We start from the raw sequence: 21,413 nt of genomic DNA, 5'->3' as shown, positions 1-21,413 counted from the left end.
GTTTATGTTTTTAATAACACAATTTAATTGCAAATATAAAGCTAATTATGAAAATACCGCGAGAGGTAAGGCCGCGACATTGCTCGAGTTAAAGGGGTCGCCAGGTGTTAGGTATAAAAAAGTCTACATCCTTCCTTGTGGTTCAAGATACCAAATTTCATCATCAAAATTGATTCAATGATTTAGCCGTGGAAGTGTAACAGACAGAGTTACTTTCGCATTTATAATATTAGTAACTAATTTTGAAATCTATCAAAATTAGTATTACAGGTATTCAATGGTAATACATCGGAACTAATTTGAATGGAATAAAATATTATATTTAAACACGACTTGATTCGTAACTATCTTAAATTGTTCTTTGATTGGATTGTTAGTGAATTCGATTAAAAGATAATTAAGCGTTGCTTACAAGAGCCAAAGCCGAGGTGGCTCAGTGACTAGAACACGTGATTCTGAACCAAGGATCGCGGTTTCAAACCTATTTCATGTGCTTCTTTTGTTTATTATAGCAGCCGTGGATGGAATTCCATCAAACGTAGATACGTGTATTTGAGTAGCGCGCTGAAACAGACTTTAAGGAGAGAAATCCTTTGCACAGCAGTTGGACATTTACTGGTTATTAAATTTATAAGAAATGTAATAGATTTACTTGCTGGTCAACTTTTTATCTAGTAGTATAAATCTTATCTATAATCGTATTCCCTTAGTATATATGTATGTAATATAAAGTTCTATAATATTATTTTCAATTTCTACAATATTTCTTAACTTTTTAAACTCGTAATTTTATTACGATACAAATTCAAAGTAACCGTGAAATTTACCTTAATAACGTAAGCAAAATAGGCATTGTGGTATATAGGCAAGTTCCTTTCATATAAAAGAAATTAAAGATGCAATTCTCAATCAGCCAAGAGGTTGCCATAGAATGTACTTTCCGTAACATATGTTTTAGAATTTCTGTAAGAATGGGCAAGTTTCATGTGCTTAATTTGTGTTTATAATTCATCTCGTTCTCGGCGGTGTATGGAAACTACGTGAAGAAACCGGCATTAGTATAGTCTGGTGGAACTAGCTTCATACTATACACTCATAAGGGGAGAATAGACCTAAGCTCATCAATGGGACATTTACAGACTATCATTTTCCAAAAGCGCCCGTTCATATTATATCATGACACCGCTGAGAATCGGGTTGGACTACCCGTGCTATTAAATGTCAACAAATACACGATATATTTTAATAATAAACAATAACAATCATGACACAAGTTATTAACAATACATCGTAAAACGAATAACCATTATTACATAAACAAGTTATTGATACGATGATAAATAAATTAACAACATCACCACAGATGCTAAATACCTGCCAATGTCGAAAATAATACTTTAAGATCGTATTAGACATTTACTTCAAAATAATATAATATAAAGACCCGGCTTCACGCTTAAAATTTGTTGATAAAAATATATATATATATGATATTAATATAATCGCACTCTAGAATGATGTTTATTTGGCTTTTTACCAGTGAATTAAATTTGGAATTATATCACTAAAAACAAACAAATGTAATTTTTTTTATATATAATATTACTATAAACAAATTACTTTAAAAAATCCGTGGGTTACCCTTTCGTTAAGAATGTTAAACAAACCACTATCACTCTTTATCTGTACCGATAATACGTAATTTTAACGACTACCAGCCACGATAAGTAACAGCTTTTAGGAATTCGTTGAACGCGTTATTGACGAATTGTTACAAACAATATTGATAACACTCGAAAAAAGTCACATGTAAGATATAATTAAACAATGATCTATACGATCCACACACGACACCGATCGATGCGCGAGAGCAACTGACAGAGAAAATCATCGTGCCATGCGCCGGCGCACGTATAATCCGGCCGAGTTGAATGTCTCTGATTTCTGCGGTTATTCAGATAGGAAGTGGTTCATTCCGTTCGGTTGGGTAAACTCGTGTTTATTCATCGTGTAACCAGTGTATTTTTAGTAAATACAGGGGCAGGTAACATCTTCTAGGGCCAAGGGCTTTAATTATGAGTCGTGCTTGAACATTTTTTTGTCACATTTATTTTTAACACGACAAAAGTATTCTGTTACATTGTAGAAAATTATAACTGCCTTCGGCTTCAACGGGATCTCACTTAAAGATTGACATGTAGATTTTATGTCTGTAAAATGTTTATTGCAATGGCTAGCCAATAACGATCACGCATTTTGCACCAACTTTGCTTGGCATAATTTTAGTAATTAATTATTTTAAGTTTCGAACAAATGTTTCCGATCTAGCAGTTAAGGTACAACAGTGTGAGAAACATCAATACATACAAATTTTGTCATTAATACCAAATATAAGTAAAATATTTCCGTCATTAGGAACAGCTAGAACAGTAGTCGTATTCAGTTAAACATCTTTAAAAGCATGATACTCAGTATTAAGATATTAAATTCAATACTATCTACTCGTCCGTTTCGCACAGGTAGAATAAGGGGTTACATTTTTGCCCATTGAAGCCTGAAGGGCGGACATCCTAAGAAACTAAGTTTTTTTTACCTAGTCATCTTCTCGGGCATAAGGAGAAACAATCTCCTAAATTTCATCACAATCGGACAGACTGGTTTAGGATTAGGAACGCAATAATAAGTCGAGAGATAAGACAATATAAACAATTTCTAGACCTTAACTATAACACTTGTAACTTTATTATTTCCAAAAATATATCTATCGTCGTTTACAAAACGAATAAATATCGTAAATAATAAAATAAATATTAATAACGATATAATATAAGTTACATTTGACGCAGGTCAATGTTTTATTCTAATAAATAGCTGTTCGCCTTGAATGGCATTCAATTGATTAAATAATTTCATGCATATTTATATACAGGTTGTAAAAATTACGTTATCAATCTCGTGACCTCTGTTGGACTAGTTTTTTTGCGTCACATCGGATTTTTAATAGAAATATATATTATATGACCTTAAATGAACAGTGAGATTCAAAACGTGACTTTTAAGCGAGTTTTTAAACGTGACTGCGCTAGTAAGATATATGTACTCGCTAGTTTTATCCGATGCATTATCATATAAATTTGTATGTCTAATCAGTCTTATTGAACGGTCGAAGAAATGTTCTTTATAGAAACAAATATTTAATATTGATGTCCTTCTGACCGACTGGCGTCAGAGCGGCCATTCGCATGTGTCGGATGAAATTCTGTTCCATTTACATCCTCTGATGAAATAAGTAAGAATACGATTCAAGTCTATTAATCCAAATTCATTAATTTTTTTTTCTAAAATTCCATTACTATGTAATCACGTATACATTTTCGACCATACGTACGTGATCTCAATACGTCAAAAGATCTAATTTGAGATGGATCGATTCGGATCAATAACACGGAAGACGGTGTCAACGCACTGCGCACGCGCAGCAGCCAAACGTGTCAAAGTAATTGACCTAGCAATTATTTGAGAATAGGCTCGGCCACTCATCGCTGTTTATAAAAGTAAAAAAAAATTATTACGTTTATATTTTATGAGCTTTGAATACATACATCGAAGCCAACTCAGGGTAGCTATCCAGAATACCCTGTACTTGGTCGGAATACACTTTTATGTTAACTGGACAACCAATACATACCATGTAATATATTGTGTAATTATTTAATTATTATCAGTCACGAGTTGAAGATTAAACTTGTATCCGAAGGTAAGGACTTATTAAAGAACAAATTAATTTTAATGACGATACTAGATTTAATACTCGGCAAATTATTTGTCGTCAGGTTTTCCTGTCCATTGTACTATCAGCCAGAGTAAGGTGCATTTCTTCGTGAAGTATTTCTCAGAAAAAATATCAAAATAATAGATCTGGTTTCGACACATATTTCTTATCAAAAACAATTAGCAAGCATAGCAATTAACAAATTCAAATTTCAAAATTCAAATTTCAAAATTCAAATTTCAAAATTCAAAATTCAAAAACCATTCTCTCACTTCGATTCTCACTTATAAAACTGAAGAAGATCAATTAACTTCACTTTTTATTATACTTCAATAAAAGCCCCACCCTAAGCAAGAAAAAAGAACGTTCATACTGAGCGATTAATTAGTCATTTTGAAGTCTTTTCGCTGCAGCGACCACGTGACTAACCCGGTCCTTTAGTTTGAAAACAATGGGCTGGTAAAATTGGCATTAACATTTGACGGGACGGCGACGAGACAGCAGCAGGCGCCGCGCCGCGCCGGTGCGTCAACATTATTAAACGTCACTTTGTCACCTCACTGTTATATTTATAATACGTTTTCGAATCTTATAAAAGAGGTCGAAATTGCCAAACATTCTATCATATATGCATGCAATTCCATGCATAAATCTCGTTTGTTTTGTATCTATGTGTATAAAAAAACGCTGCTCTTTTTGAACGCGCGTCAATCAAAAATTCAGCGGTTTTCTGATATGAAGTGTGTTTTAGAGAAAGTTAGCTAAACATTATCATACAGTATAAGTAAAGTATAAGGCTATAGAACAGTGTGGTCGGATCTGCTAGTTTCCTATAAATATAATTGCAATATGTTTTATTTGCCTCAAGGACTCTAATGGCACAGACGCATTACTAGATTCATTTATAAAGAGACATCATTTAAATCGAATCCAAAGGTAAAGGAATTCTTAATCGCCTTTATTGCTGCACGTAATATATCAATGATTGAAGGGGGTTAAGGCTAGAACGTCAAAATACCATACATCATAAAGCTCCGAAATCTACAACTGTTAGGACCAGCGCTGACTTAGTGGAACTCTACTATCTATAGCAAAAATATCTCGTTCTAGACAGAACTGCTCCATTTGCTTGACTCATTGGTCTACCAATACAGATCTTTACATTTCTCATTACCCCTGTTGCTTCTTACGTAATGACTATGATTAATTGAACGTCATATTTAAAAGTAAGAGAAATATTAATCAATGACAAAAATGTATTTAAATTGCTCAAGTAGGTATATAATAAATCTCAAAAAATAATTGATCGGATAATAAAACATTCGTAAATGAAGGGGGAAAGTTTATTGTACGTATTAAATTACCTGATTTATTAGAGTTTGTTGACTTAATAAAATATTACAACATACAAAATATACTTGTCCTAGATAAAACTAAAAGTTGAAATCCGCTGATAATCTCGTTTTAACGAATTTGGTTCACCATTATCATAAGACAGAAGACTGCTGGACACAGTATTTCTCCAAGGATCTCCACAACGGTCTCGCGTGCATCGGCTTCCTAGCAAAATCGTCAGTGTAACGTCTTCCGATTCGTGGTCATCAAAAAAGAACTTTCTGCATTTTTATCGTCAAACCAAAGCCAAACTATAACTATGTCAACCAAACAAGAACAGCTATATTTTATATATGATATATTTCAGTCGTGCATATTATAATGAGATTTACATCAAGATTAAGATCATTATAAAACATTCAAGCATTTTTGGAGACTATATTTGAAAGACAGTTTCAGCACACTGGGCAGTTACTTGGTGGTAGTTTACTTGGTGGTAGGGCTTTGTGCGAGCCCGTCTGGGTAGGTACCACCCACTCATCAGATATTCTACCGCCAAATAACAGTACTCTGTATTGTTGTGTTCCGGTTGGAAGGGTGAGTGAGCCAGTGTAATCACAGGCACAAGGGACATTACATCTTAGGTCCCAAGGTTGGTGGCGCATAGGTGATGTAAGGAATGGTTAATATTTCTTACGGCGCCTTTGTCTATGGGCGGTGGTGACCACTTACCATCAGGTGGCCCATATGCTCGTCCGCCAACCAATGCCATAAAAAAAAACAAAAAAAAAAAGTTAACGAAACAATCACATTTGTACCACATATTAACAAAAATAATTTATTAAAAATATAACATTTCCCTGCATATTCGACTTTCAAACCCATAGTTCTATTCACATACATTTAGGTATATCATAAATTCACCTTCCAGCTATTCATGTAATAATAATTTGTACATTTCAGCACTGTAATTAAATTGCAATCAATTAAATACGCAATAATACTGAAAGTGTTAATTAATAAAAACACGAAACGACAGCCCGTCATACTTTAAATTAAATTAATTGTCCGAATAAAATATCCAAAAAGTCAGACGGCACGTGGCGCGTATTTTTTACCTCATTATACATTGCTCGTTAAAATATAAGAATCGAATCCACCCGATTGTATTTTAAATTATAATTAATTAAATAATACTAATTGATTTTTGATTTGAGATATCGATTAAAATTAATAGAAAGTTCTTTAAATTGGTGATTGTATATCCGTGTCTAAAAGCATGTAACTGATCGCGGTGCAGATTTCTCGACTTCCTACTTCTTCACTAAATTACTTTCGCATCACATTGTGATTATAATATATTATTTTATCCAAGACTATTATAAAAATACCGTTTTTCTATTCCCTAGGGAATCACTCGCTGTTCAATTAGGGCGAGATGGCCCAGTGCTTAGAACGGGTGCATCTTAACCGATGATTGCGGATTCAAACCCAGGCAAGCACTACTGAGTTTTCATGTGCTTAATTTGTGTTTATAATTCATCTCGTGCTCGACGGTGAAGGAAAACATCGTGAGGAAACCTGCATGTGGCTTATTTCAACCAAATTCTGCCACATGTGTATTCCACCAATCCGCAATTACCTGGCCTTAGCCCAGCAATGAGAAATTTACAGGCTGTTAATGTATATAAAATGTATGTAAAATGTTACATTAGGATCGTTCATATGATCTTGGGTTTAGATTGTGTCTAAAATATATTCCTCTTATGATTAACTATTTTTTCGATTAAGTGTCTCGGTAAGAAATCTTCTTTTCCCGTAGACAACAGTACAAGCCAGTTCTAATATCGACATCTTTTCTCTTACACAACACTATAAGCTAGTCCCAACACCGACAATGCGCTGTTAAGCATGGGTTCTAAGATTATAAGATCCTTTAAAGAAATAAATTCAACTCCAACCTAGTTTTTATAATGAAGTAAGTTCCTACTAAGAACGTAAAGTGTAATGTTATATACACAAAATCACACATGTGTCACGCACATGAGTACTCATTGTTTGTTGCTTAAATTAAATGATCGTTCAAAACAACAAAGCAATCGATGTATGCGCCGTACATTTTATTTATTTCTTATATCGGAACTCCATGACCTAGCACACGCTACTGCGTAGCGACGCCGGCGCCGCCATTATCATAAACATGTTATTACAGGTAAAAACTGACCTTATTGCCATTACCTTAAGGTCGTTTGGATAATAAAGGAATTTTATATGTCTCCGTTTTAAGAAGGATTGCAATGTCACATGGAGTCAATATTTTTTTTAGAGTTTTATATTTGGTACTATTTCTTTTGTATAAAAGATTACCTGGTTATGTTATAGCAAAAACAGTGGATCCTGAATGCGATCTAGGTGATCTTGTTTCCATTTACATTACACTACATTAGCAGCCTGTAATTTTCCCACTGCTGGGCTAAGGCCTCCTCTCCCTTTGAGAAGATTTGCAGCATATTCCACCACGCTGCTCCAATGCGGGTTGGTGGAATATACATGTGGCAGAATTTCGTTAAATTAGACACATGCAGGTTTCCTGGCGATGTTTTCCTTCACCGCCGAGCAAGAGATGAATTATAACCACAAATTAAGCACATGAAAATTCAGTGGTGCCTGCCTGGGTTTGAACCCGAAATCATCGGTTAAGATGCACGCGTTCTAAACACTTTCCATGACATAATAAGTGACAGTAATCCTAGGCTTCCAACTCTTAGCTCTTAAATAGTTTAAACACTATTAGTAATACTTTGACCATCCTTACGGGTTTAAAATAAACTCAACGATAACAACCCAAAATACGCACTTTTGTAAGTACGTATGCAAAAAAACACAGTAACGTGTATTATGCAAAATATGGTTATACATTATCAAATATAAGGTTCATTCATCTAGCCGATTATGGTCAGACGTACTAAAAAGGCTAATCTCCAACCATAATTTACATATGTCAGGCAGACTGCCTCGCTAACCTGTGACCTGGCTACGCTCAGACACATTCATATTAGCTTATCTATCACGGAAACAATTCAACATTGCGTTGTAACAACGTTCGTTTGATACGTAAGCGTTACGTAGAAAGTACTAAAACCTACTTAAGGATATACTCGTGGTTTTGGTTCTAATTCTGCTTGGGTATAATATTCTTGTGATCTAAAAACTGTATGTATTCTTGGTGGACATGGTAGAGTTTTGTGCAAATCCGTCTGGGTAGGTAGTATCTACTCATCACGTATTCTTATGTTATGTTCTGAATCCGAATCGAGATGACCCAGTGGTTAGAACGCATGCATCTTAACCGATGATTTCGGGTTCAAACCCAGGCAGACACCGCTGAATTTTCATGTGCTTAATTTGTGTTGACAATTCATCTCGTGCTCGGCGGTGAAGGAAAACATCGTGAGGAAACCTGCATGTGTCTAATTTCAGCGAAATTCTGCCACGTGTGTATTCCACCAACCCGCATTGGAGCAGTGTGGTGGAATATGCTCCAAACCTTCTCCTCAAAGGGAGAGGAGGCCTTAGCCCAGCAGTGGGAAATTTACAGGCTGCTAATGTAAAAAAATGTAAAAATGTTCTAAATTGAATGGTGAGTGAGGCAATGTAATTTTAGGCACAAAAGTTTAGTTCCCAAGACTGGCGGAACACAGACGCTGTACCAGATAGATATTACTAAAATGCCATTGTCCATGGGCGGTGGTGACCATTTATCATCAGTTGATCAATTTGCCAGTCTGCCTATCTATTATCTTCTACGCAGAAAAAAATTAAAAACACAAGTGTACTAGTATACGCAGGTGCGCTGCCATAGTCAAAAGGGACAGAAATTTGATACGACTGGAGAGAGATCGGCTCGGAACCAAGATCTTTTCATGCTCTCTGAGGCACAGGCGTATCAGTGTCAACTTCATATCTCCAGAGAGTTACAGTTAGAGTTATTCTCAGACAGACATTCCTTTAAACTTTTCTTGACCGAACTTTATATAGAGTATATGCATATTTATTAATGATTTTTATTATTAAATAATACCTCGGTACACTTATTACTTACACAGGAAGGATCGAACTTAGAAGTGAAGTTTCCGACTGCTCATAGTAAATAATTACTGATTATATTATAATCCAACATTATTATGAATATGCATAATTTTGTTGGAAATATATTGCAACGCAACGGTAAGTGTTTCTATTTAGCAGTGTAGTGGAATATGCGCCTTCTTCTCAAAAGAAGGAAGGCTATGTTAGTTCTGCTGTATGTATGGACATAAGCCTATTTCAAAGTAAACACACTTTAATTTTTATAATAATTTTAGTCGTTTATAAAATAAACATGTACTTGTATTTAGATATATATTTGTGTTTTAATGTGTTCAAATGCCTTTGGTGTTATTAAACTTAAGGTTAAACAACGACCACCAATAACAATCTATTGCTAAATAATACGTGCAATTTATATTTTATGTTTTCATCGAACAAAGTTAATATAATTGAAGGTATTTCAAAACTAGTCGTATTATTGGTTGATATAACTACCATTTGTGTACTCTGGTGTAATTTAAGATTACATAATATTAAATAAACAGTTAAAAGCACGACCTTTGGTGTTGGAAACGACATCATAAAGTATCCTTTGAGTTTAATGGCGGTTTCACACGTGGCGACTATTTGGATCAAGTTTATTTATAATGGCGCGTTTCCACTGTAATCTTTGGTGATTTTTGTGTTCGAAACTGTTTGCAATTATTTAGAAAGTCACCTACAATAACGTGAGATTGTATCGATTCTTACTTTTAAGTTATAATTATAACAGTGTACGTTTTTGATACACGCCTATTGACTACACTAAAGGGACTGCGTTTTTTTTTTTGTGGAGACCATAGATCGGAGAGATGAATATATTATATCATTGGATACCGATTTAAATTATTACCATACACATTAGCGGTAACATAAAACTTTTCATATTAGGATTTATATATTAGGATCGTAAGGATATAGATTTTATAAAAGTTAAAAAAGCTTGGAGATATTATTCATTCATCTTTAGACACGATATATTATATACATTTAAATTATATTTATTTATGTATTTCATCAAATTAGGCTTTTTAAATTGATTATTAATTGGTGAAAAGGAATAATATTCTACATCCCTCTAAAATGTCGATTCGAAATTGCCTGTAAAAACCTACATGTATCAAGATTTTATTTTGATAAAAAATAAAAACATATATATTTCAAAATGGATTAAAAGCATTTCGTTACGTGTATTAACTTATAATAATACAAAGCGTAGTTAACAAATTGCACATCCACATAATTTTGCAATTAATCCAACGGTTGGTACCCACGTGTAGAGTCATATCAACGCTGGAGACAACAGATTAAAATAAAAGGACACGAGTCGGCGACGCGTCGGCGCCTGCGCATTGCTTTGCACTTTTTGGTCTGCTATTGAAATCATGGTTATGAGTTCGCTTCCTGGCCAATTATATTAGTGCTATTTCTGGTATATGGTATATAGATTGATGTTTTTATTATTTAGACATAAATCTTTTTTCATAGTTTTTAATATTTTTGATTTTCTACACTCAATAACGTACGTACTTCGGATTACATATACATAATAATCGGTATTTTTTTTTTAAACAAACGTCTAATATCTCTTTATAACACCATGGACAAGGTATTCGTTTGTATAATAAAATTCGACCAATATTTATTAACTTGGCTTAAGATAAAAAAACGTGGTTTTATTTGTTGATCTGAATGAAAGATTAATTATAATTCAATTATTTTAAATTAAGAGTTAATAAGTATTTGGTGTAAAATAATAACGTTATAAACTGTTTCTTACCGGTTCTTGTTTCTAAAATTTACGTTCCGAACAAGCGGTGGTTTTACAATGACAAAAGTGCATGATAATAGTCGAATAAAGATTTTTTTTAAATATATATTTGTCTAAAGATGTCAAAGAAAACCTTCTATACAGCCAAAATTTTGACTGATATATATATTTTTTTCAATGTGTTATGGTAGCGAAGTTTGAAATATGGTCAGACAATTTTAGTAATTTAAAGTTCACTAACAAAATGAACGTAGCATACAGAATAATACGATACTTGAGAGCGGATAAAGGCCTTGCGGTTAGACGGCTAATGCGTTTCAACGTGTAAATCTCCGCTATGAGGAAGCTGTGGTTTACAGATCTTGTAACGGACTGTTCGTTAAAAAATGATAGTTTATAATAAGAAATATAAATTGCTCATTAATTGCTCAATATATATATACAGAATCATTGACACTGTCTATAAAATTCTAGTAATGACGATTTGTCTACTACTACACATATTGCGTTGTTATTAACTTTGCATGAAAATTTACATCCACCTGCTTTTAACTATTTTTTAAAATTTGTTTTTATGTATTGCTTTCCGAAATATACGGTACGATCGTACTGTTAATTTTATATTTACGTTTAGTTTATGTTTTCACAATCAAATGAATAATTGTCATTGTATTTAAGAAATAAAAAAAGATCGATTATTTTATACGATAATTCCTGGAGGGATGTATTATATATGTATATAATGTGCACAGTTTATTAAATTTACAAATAACATGTTATCACAAGTTATTTTTATGTACGATAAATAAATCTAAAGGTTATTTTATCTTGAAATTAGTGAAAAAAAGTAATTGCTCTGTTGATTGTTGACTATATCCGATGATGGTGTTATCACATATACTTAGTCTGATGATTTGATGGGAAGGCAATTTGTCGCGACCGGAATAAGACCACATGAGAAGCTATATCAACGGCGTAATGTGTTTTTCCAGTCTCTATAACAGTCCCAACTACCCAACTTCTGGCTACTACTGGGAAACTCTTAACCGAAAAGCCCAATGCGAATAGCCTTTTTTTCAACCCGGTATTCAAACCCAGGGCCATATGATCTGAAAGTTACCCACTACAACAACAAGACAGTATTTATGATAAATTTATATAAGGACAAACCCTGACAAGCACCATGAATTTTTATGTGCTTAATTTATGATTATAATTCATCACGTGGTGAAGGAAATCATCGTGAGTGTTGGAGCAGCGTTGTGGAATATGCTCAAAAATCTTTTCCTCAAAGGAAGAGGCGACCTTAGCCCAGCAATGGGAAGTTAACAGGTTATTAATGTTATTGTTATGTAACATATAAGGAAGAATTTAATAACAATAAAACAATATCATACCCATGAAATCGCTTCTGAATACAGTATAGATATAACGATCATTACTAACCAGAACTTATCGAAAAGCGTTTTGTATTGATATAACGATGCAAAGCCCATGAGAAACAAGACCCCAAACACCAGAACAGGTCACGAGAATTGAACTTTCACCTTTCCGACCACGAAACTAAACAATTCAATCAAATGAACATCGTCTACATAGTCGTTATGTTACGCTTATTAAAATAACGCTCTCTATAACAGCAATCAAGTTTGATATTAACCTCGATACTATATTGGAAAAGTTATAAAGTATTATTCTTAGCACGAAGCCCAGATTGATAATCATATTCATGTATAAACCAATGTGGAAATATTGTTTTAAGGTTAAGCATAGCAAGTGCCTGCGTGCAAGCAGTGCTGTGGCCATCACAACCAAAAAAAGATGATCCCAATATTGAATCATTATCAGCGCAGCACCCTGGATGAAAAGAGGCTTGAAAAAACGGGCCACCAAGTATATGGCACTCAATATACTTGGCAATCCAAGCTTAATAATACCTCTTACCCCTTTGATTGTGACTATTTCATTTTACATTTCATGACTATTGTGAAAATTTGACAGGACAAAGTCGAAATGTCGATCAGGTCATCCAGTATAAGTAAGTATAGTGTACCTTGTAAGTTTCTGTACAGTCGAATTTTTATTAGGAACCGGCATCGGTAAGTCCATTTAATCTCTACTAAACAAAGTTTCATGCGCACGAATCTAAAATATTTTTTGTTAGTTATTTAAGTAATCCCTGCTTATCGTAATGACAACGTTTTTAATACGTAAACGATAAAAATGGCGGCCGCGTCGTAATTCCAAAGTCTATTTAGTTATTGGCGTTCCTCTGCCGTTTGGATTCACCGGATGTAACTCAGTAGTCCAATCTGTTATTCTATTTGTAGTTCGTTTGTTTATTATTTTTATCGTTTTGCGATCATTATTCGAATAGGATTTATACGTTTTCCATTATTTTATAACGAAAAAGGCGGCAAATAAATAGAATTATGATTAACATTCAATATTTAAATTTCAACTGATTATTTACAAAATTCTATAAAAGTGCTATTAAGATATTTATTTCTAATTCAATAAATAAAAATTCTTATCAATACAACAATTTGGGTAAATTATATTATAGTCTTAAAAACCTAATTAAAATAAGACAATATATTAACAAGAGCCAATAATTTGGTTCGTTACCCTAAATCATTAATCATTAAAACACCCATTAATTTTTCACGTAATTAGTCGATTAATTTAAACGAGCAGATTGTGTCATAATGTGCAGCGTATACCGTACTCACACACGCACATATCCGATACTAGTGTCGTAAACTCATTACGCTTGTTTATAGCTAATGGCGGTAAATATGAAAACTGAGATTGATTGCTAATAAAACATGTAATTGCCTTCTTACGATAGAATTTAAGTAGCTGTTTCGTAATATTAAAATAAGGTCCGGCCATTGACCTTTGGTATTTATAAATTACATAGTTAGGTTTTCGTAGTAAATATAACTCCGGAATGTTTTGATATTTCATTTACAATAAATCATGTTGATGACGTTCAAATTGTTATTTAGTGAAATGTCATCGAATATGATATAAAGCTGAGCCTACATTGAAGGTATCTCAAAAGCTGTTCTCTATAAAAAATGACATCAAATAATATTATGAAATTGTTAGTGACCCTAATTGTTTTTAACAACTTTATTACTATACAAATTTTAGTATTTTCTTTAAATTGATAATATTTAATTCATTAAATACCAAATAGCAGAATAGCGAGGTTTATGTAAAAAACAGTTGTCCTGAGTGTTGCCAGATAAATAAAATTAATTTATATTTACTTATTACAATTCCAACACGTAGATATAAACACGCGGTCGAAACCGAAAAACAATCCGGCCACAAGCCGAAATTGCTTTGTGAAAACGTCAAAATAAAATCCCGTCGAGTTACGAATTCGTCAAATATTGGCAAAATATTTCGCTGCGGAATTTTTGGACGGGAACTGTTTTCTGTTTACAGTCTGGCTGTTCGATGTTACCATATTTACAAGGTAAACAGAGGGAAATCTGGCAAATTGGGAATTCACGCCTCAAATATGCACTACCCCATAATGCATTTGAATCAAAAAATGTTTTCTATGTTCACCTATTTTGCACATACCTTTTTAGTAAATGATATTTCGTTTTCAGTTTGATATTGCTAGTGCAATATTTGCCTATCCTTTTTTTTTTTTTATTTTCCCATGGGAAAGGGATAGGAATATTTATATAGTCCTGTGATTTTTTGTTTAGTTTGTATTGGTACTTTAATAAATATTAATCATTCCTCACATCACCACAGCGTCACTAAACTTGGGAACTGAGATGTTATATCGCTTGTGCCTGTCACAATGGCTCACCCCTCAAACCGGAACACAACGAACGTTTGGCAGAAGAATATCTGATGAGTGGGTACCTACCTAAAAGGACTTGCACAAAGCCCTACCACCAAATAGAATTATAAATTTCTGAAGTACTATTATTACTATTAGTTATAGCTTGTATCATTTAGCTACACATTGCAATGTTAAATTAGTTATGATATCTACTAAATGGAAAATTATTCTTCCATAATATAATGTTTATATAATTTGCTCCACTACTAACCGTCAGTTAATGCTAAACGCTCATCGCCTATCTCTTCATCGGCTATAATCAACCAATGACCATTCAAATTAAAGGCAAATTAGGTAATATGTCTTTGATCAGCGTTTCAGAAACTGGAGATGAATTAGACCACCAGACAGGAAGAAGATTAATACAGTCTATTCAAACCACAAGAAGACAAAAGCCAAATGAGGAACATTTGACATCGATTTGACGCGATATCATTGGTCGTAGTAGTCATAGCATGAATAATCACTGATATTCACTTTAGATTTACGAAAATATGGCGTATTGAACGTGGACGAAGATCGCAACTTTAGAAGTAAAATTAAAGTGGATATAAGAAGATCAAGAACTATTAGTAGTGCTCGATATAGTCGAGATATTAGCAAATACATAAATCTAAGGTTCGTTCATCTATATTCCTGTTTGGAATAGACTATAGGTTTAATTTCACTCTAAGTAATAAGTATGTGCCAGATAAATTATATGAATGAAATCAAGATATTAACTGCTGGTTTTTAATATAAATTCTATAATTTTTAATTTTATGTATAAACGGAAAGATAATTATGGTTTTGTTAATAAATGTGATACTCATAACATTGGTACAAGGAAGAAACACAATCTTATCTCTCCTGTTACTCGACTGCATACAGTCTGTAACTTTATTGTGGGGCAATGTATACGGTTTTACAACGTGACCCCAGAAAGGGTTCAAAATGTCTGTCGCCAAAATGGAAAAAAAGTCAATTGGGACCACTCACATTGGGAAAGAAACGATCGCCTCCTGGTTATTTATTTGTAATATTGAATATAGGTAAACAATCACAAATTGAAATAAAACTAGTTTTTAACGGATTTAATCGCGTATATTAATTATTTTAACATCCCGACGTTTCGAGCACTTTGCAGTGTTAAATCCACGATTAAATCCGTTAAAAACTAGTTTTATTTCAATGTGTAATAATCGCGAAAATCTAAGACAACAATCACAAATTGCCAAAAAAAACCCGCTGAGTATAAAGGTACTCGGCGAGAGCGCCGGTTCCTCTCAGTCAACTTTAATGATTTGATTTTAATCGGTAACCAATACGTCTTATTCCGGTATATTTCATTTTCCGAACACGCTAATCAATCTACCTATATATCTTGAAACTTAAAAGTGTAGTAAAAATCTACTGAACTAAAATTTATTTAGAAGTCAGCGTTAAAACTATATTATAATATAGTTAATTAATTTTTCAAATAAAAATGAAATATTAATACTAGTGACAAAAGTTTAGAAACGTTCCATTTTCAAACGTAATATTCCTTATAACATTTTTAAAAAGGACGGCAGTGATCTTATTGCCAGTGGTCACCATCCCCCATAGATATGTAGATATTGGCACTGAGAGAAATATTGATCATTACTTATTGTATCACCAATACGCCGTCAACCTTGAGAACTAAGATGATATGTCACTTATGCCTAAAGTTACACTAACTATCTGGTTTGAAGAACAAGGGAGTTCTTCAAACCAGATAACAAAAATACTAAGTATTTCTGTTCGATGGTATAATAATTATGTGATGAGTCGATGGTACCCAGACGGGCTAGCATAAGTTTCATTTCAAAATGTTAACTTTGATCGGTAACTCACGATATGTTAATTCATATAATATATGACTTTTAACACGTCTCGCATGATATTAGATAGAGGCTCCTGAAAATATTTACGAGCAAAAAATATGTATCTAAAAATTGCAGTGTTAATTAACATAAGTGTTATTAATATGTATATTACGTAGAGGTTTAAATACTCAATTTATTATATTTTAAATTAAACAATTTCATTGGTAGTTGGCACCATCAGGTCGTCTTTGATATCTGCAACGCGAGCAGTTAAGTGATAGGTACTTACCAGCGAAAGGAACATCACAGACATATTCTTCCACGCAGTTGTCGGTGTTACCACTGCGATCGGTGGCACCACTTGCGACGGAGACAGCTGACGGCGCGCGGAGTAGGATAACTTCGGTTTCAGTTTGACTATCCCGTAACATAGATCTTCTCTTGTATTCCTGCCAAACAAAATTCTATTTTAACATACTATAAGCATTATTTTTATGATATTAGGTAGCCGGGCGTGCAAAACAGCCACCTGATGATAAGTGGTCACCACCGCTCATAGACATTAGTGCTGTAAGAAATATTAAACATTCCTTACGTCGCCAATGCGCCAACAACCTTGGGAACTAAGACGTTTTATCCCTTGTGCCTGTAGTGACAATATATAAAAAAAATAACAAGTCAAACTGATCAATTTCCGCCACGGCGATTATTCGCATCAGAGATTCGCTTACTACAATATCCAATGGAATCCATATTTTACTCTCATTATTTTTTTATTTTTTCATTATCTGACTCCACGAGAAAAAAATCTTGCGCAGAATCAGCTTTGTGCGTTTTTCGAGGCACAGTGGTCCAACCAATGTCAGCTTCCAAACTCCACGCTGGTTTAAGAATTTCTTAACATAAAACCCAACGATCTTATATCTGTTCAACCTTGGCCATCCAACCCAGAACCTCAGGATCTGCAGGCTTATAAACTAGCCACCAGATCAACGATGGAGTATCAAAAGTTATAATTGATATACCACAAAACAAAAACTTTAAACAGTATACATTAGCTAATATTCAAATAAAAGTTGTTTCTAAGTTCGAAGGAATAATTCGTAATAGTTAAAATTAATCTAAAATTAGTATAAATTAATCTATCATTTATTTATGACTAGCGTCCCGCCCCGGGTTCGCACGGGTGCAATGCTGATACTAAATATATTACAAAATGTCTTTTAACATTCACAGTTTTTCAGTCATTAAACAATACAAATCGCTAAATTTTAAAGATCTAAGCATACACAGGGACAGACAGGGGTAAGCGAGTTTGTTTTATACTACGTTATGATATCTATTAGGCATTCAGATAGACAAACAAACAAGACAACATTTAAAGTATTAGATAAGTAAGAAATAACAGCCTGCAAATGTACCACTTCCAAGGTCTCCTTCTTTTGAGGAGACGGTTTGGAGTTAACTTCACCACTGTTCCACTGTTGGCACTGGTGGTACAATGTGGCAGATTACCGAACCAAATATTTAATCAAATATTTATATATATTGTACATTATTCCAAACAAAATAAGATTTATGTCTGTAAGTATCCTCTTCTTTTTTTTCTATATACTAAGAAGATCACAGTATACAATAAGGTTACATGCTTTATTATTTAGTCTGTGATATTAGTTATGTGTACTTGCAAAAACCTTGTTATCAACTAGGTCTGTCCAGTGATACATCAATTGTTACTGTTAAAAATCAACCAAGTTATAAATTATACTTAAAGTCCAAATAAAATAAAATCAATCCAATTTTAAACTGATTAAGACGTCTTCTGATTTTATGGAAATTATTAGTTTGAAGTTGTAAAAAAAGCTATTAGGCAAAGGAGAATGCATGAAAAGTCTTATGTAATAAAGGGTAGACACATTATTTAAAACACATGAAGGTGCTTTTAAGCAGTATAGTCTGAGGTACAAATACATTGTGTAAACTATTAGTCTTCATAAAATAGGTTATATTATATCTAGAGAATTAGGAAATAAAAAAACAAAAGCCTTCTTACCTGTCTGATTTTATCAAATCAAATCAAAATCAAAATACTCTTTATTGTACACCAGTAGACATAAAGTTGAATCACATTTAAGAAAGATGCACAAGAGGCGGCCTTATCGCTAAACAGCGATCTCTTCAAGGCAATCTTAGGGTAGAGGAAAGAAACAGATATAGAAAGAGGTTTTATATACAAATCTTCAAAATAATTTATAACAATAAAACAAGAAGTATATAATTTAAGCGTCAATAGCGCAATGGTTTACGGGCAGCCTAGCGATGTAGTCGCAGGATCGATCCCGACCCGTCGTCCCCACTCCTAACACAAGTGATAAGCTTAAAAGGTAGGGTAAATAGAAATATTACTAATTCCTTAATTATTGGTGGTATTGCTAATATTCTCTTAAAAAAAAATACTTACCTAGACATATAAAAATAATTCTCATACAAAATTTTTTCAAAAACTATTAAGTGAAAATTATGATATACTAGTTGTCGCCCGCGGCTTCGCTCGTTTTGTTCTGATCACGAGAACATTCTTCGAATTAGAAACCCATCGGAACAGTTTTAATTAAAATAATAGGTAACGCAAGTTCAAAATGGCAAGTTTTATATTTATAAAAGGCAGTGAATTCTTTATTTCGGACAGAGGCATCTTATTCTTTAATTTGGCTTTAATTATTTTTTTATATAATTGGTAGGCGGACGGGCAAATGTGCCGTCTTATGGTAGATGGTCACACCGTCGCTAGTTAGAATTGACGCTATAAAATGGTAACTATTCCTACAACGCTAATGCGCCACCAGCCTTGGGAACTAAGGTGCTATGTCCCTTGTGCCTGAAGTTAGTTACACAGAACTCACCCTTTGAACCGAAACACAACTATAGGCATTGCTGTTTGACGGTAGAATGTGATAGCTGAGTGATACATACCCAGACGAGCTTGCACAAAGCCTTAACACCAATAAACGTGCAACTTACTTGCCCGGGTTTGAACCAATGTTTTTTTAATAAGATTCAAATGTTCTAGCCATTGTACAATTACGACATATATAATGTCTCAATATATAAAATCCAAAAACAAAAATAGTTAATAGTATAAAATATTATATATAAAGGAATTAAGAGTTCATTCAATAAGACCTTTGGTTATATCGGTTAACGAATACACAAATAAAACTGAGTTACATACATCGACACACTTACTTTTTAATATGTATAAAACAGCAAACGAAACATTATCAATCAAACAAAGCACATTATGTGCGTGTTCTAAGTTCGTTTTAACTTTAATGCGTCGATATAAAGATTTGCTTATATATTTTATAAGGGGCTAAAAATCTATTTCAAGATTCTCGGGTATATCTTGAAGCATCAATTAAAAGACGACGTGTAATCTTATTGATGTTTTCATTTATAAATGAAATCTCCAGACGTATCTTTGTTTTCAGAATCAAGCTAAGACAACGAAACTCACTTGAACCTAATAAATACTTCTAATATTTTACTTTTTATATTCACTATTTTATTGAAATAAATAAATAAGTTAAAATACCTTTTTCACTCACGGATTAAAAAATTGCAACAGTAACTTTAATTAGATTGCATTTAATTAGACGCATAATAATACGATATTGACAGCCACGTCTTAACCCAAGGTGCAGGGAGTGCAAAAAACCCCGGGTGTCACGAGGGTAATGGTATATATGGTGGTCTGAGACCACGGAAGAGACCAGAACACTGCTTGTGCCGGGCGCTTGTTGTGCATAAGACGGGGCTGACTAATGACACCTATACTCAATACGTTTTAAAATCAATAAACACAAAATTGTAAAAGAACAAAAATAAGAATGACGGTTAATAATATTTTATAGAACGTAAAAAACAACTGAAAGGAGAAAATAAAAACAAAGAAAAATACAATAAAGATATTTATTTTATAAACGAAATAAAATTAGAAATAATACAAGTAAAGGCTTAAAATAAAAATGATAAATTATAAGAAAATACATGCTCGATACCTATTTTATTATATTAAAGAGCTATAACATTGGTAATTCATTCAAATGCTATTTTAACATTTTAATACTCCAATTGGTAATCAATTTATTTCAAAGTCAACGCAGACTTTAGACAAGACAGGCCGCATTTCGATTAGACTTAAAAAATACACATTTTATTATTTTTCTATCACATTTTTCAGTCGATTTTATTTTATTATTTCAACATTTTTTTTTTATTAATCGTTTCATTCATCTGCTAATCGTAATACAGCCTATAATATTGTCTTTCATACAATCAGTTCTATGAATTGAACTAAATATGAGGTTTGATTATTTTAATAAATAGTTCAATTCAAGATCTAAATCCGACGTCAAACAAAGACTGTGATTTAAATGTAAGGCTTGTTATGTTCCTAATACTCTCCAGAGAGTTTGTCTCAAGACTGTCTTGGCTTATGTCTACTTTACTCTATATAAACACTACAGCTAGTCTACACCTACTCATGATACTGTCATGTTGGTAGTAAAAAAAAATTGTTCTGTAAATTATGGACATTGCTATATATTCTATTTTTAAATGCAATTCACAAAACAATTTCAAACTACAATAACTAGTATATAATAAAAATTTACTTAAACTAATCAGCACCTTAGAATGTTT

The 21,413-nt window shown here is 33.1% G+C and overlaps 1 protein-coding gene across 4 annotated transcripts in view; it reads right to left on the bottom strand.

The window, feature by feature from the left end:
- Positions 1 to 21,413, bottom strand: part of LOC125072364 — a 110,784-nt gene that overhangs the window by 50,546 nt on the left and 38,825 nt on the right. For all 4 annotated transcript variants that reach the window (XM_047682975.1, XM_047682976.1, XM_047682977.1 and 1 more), the window contains one exon: positions 16,999 to 17,158. In XM_047682975.1, the coding sequence (XP_047538931.1) occupies positions 16,999 to 17,158 (160 nt within the window). The remainder of the gene's footprint in view (positions 1 to 16,998; positions 17,159 to 21,413) is intronic.

The sequence above is a fragment of the Vanessa atalanta genome, chromosome 21 (assembly GCF_905147765.1).
Source record: "Vanessa atalanta chromosome 21, ilVanAtal1.2, whole genome shotgun sequence".
Lineage (NCBI taxonomy): Eukaryota > Metazoa > Arthropoda > Insecta > Lepidoptera > Nymphalidae > Vanessa > Vanessa atalanta.
This window is presented reverse-complemented; position numbering and strand designations above follow the sequence as displayed.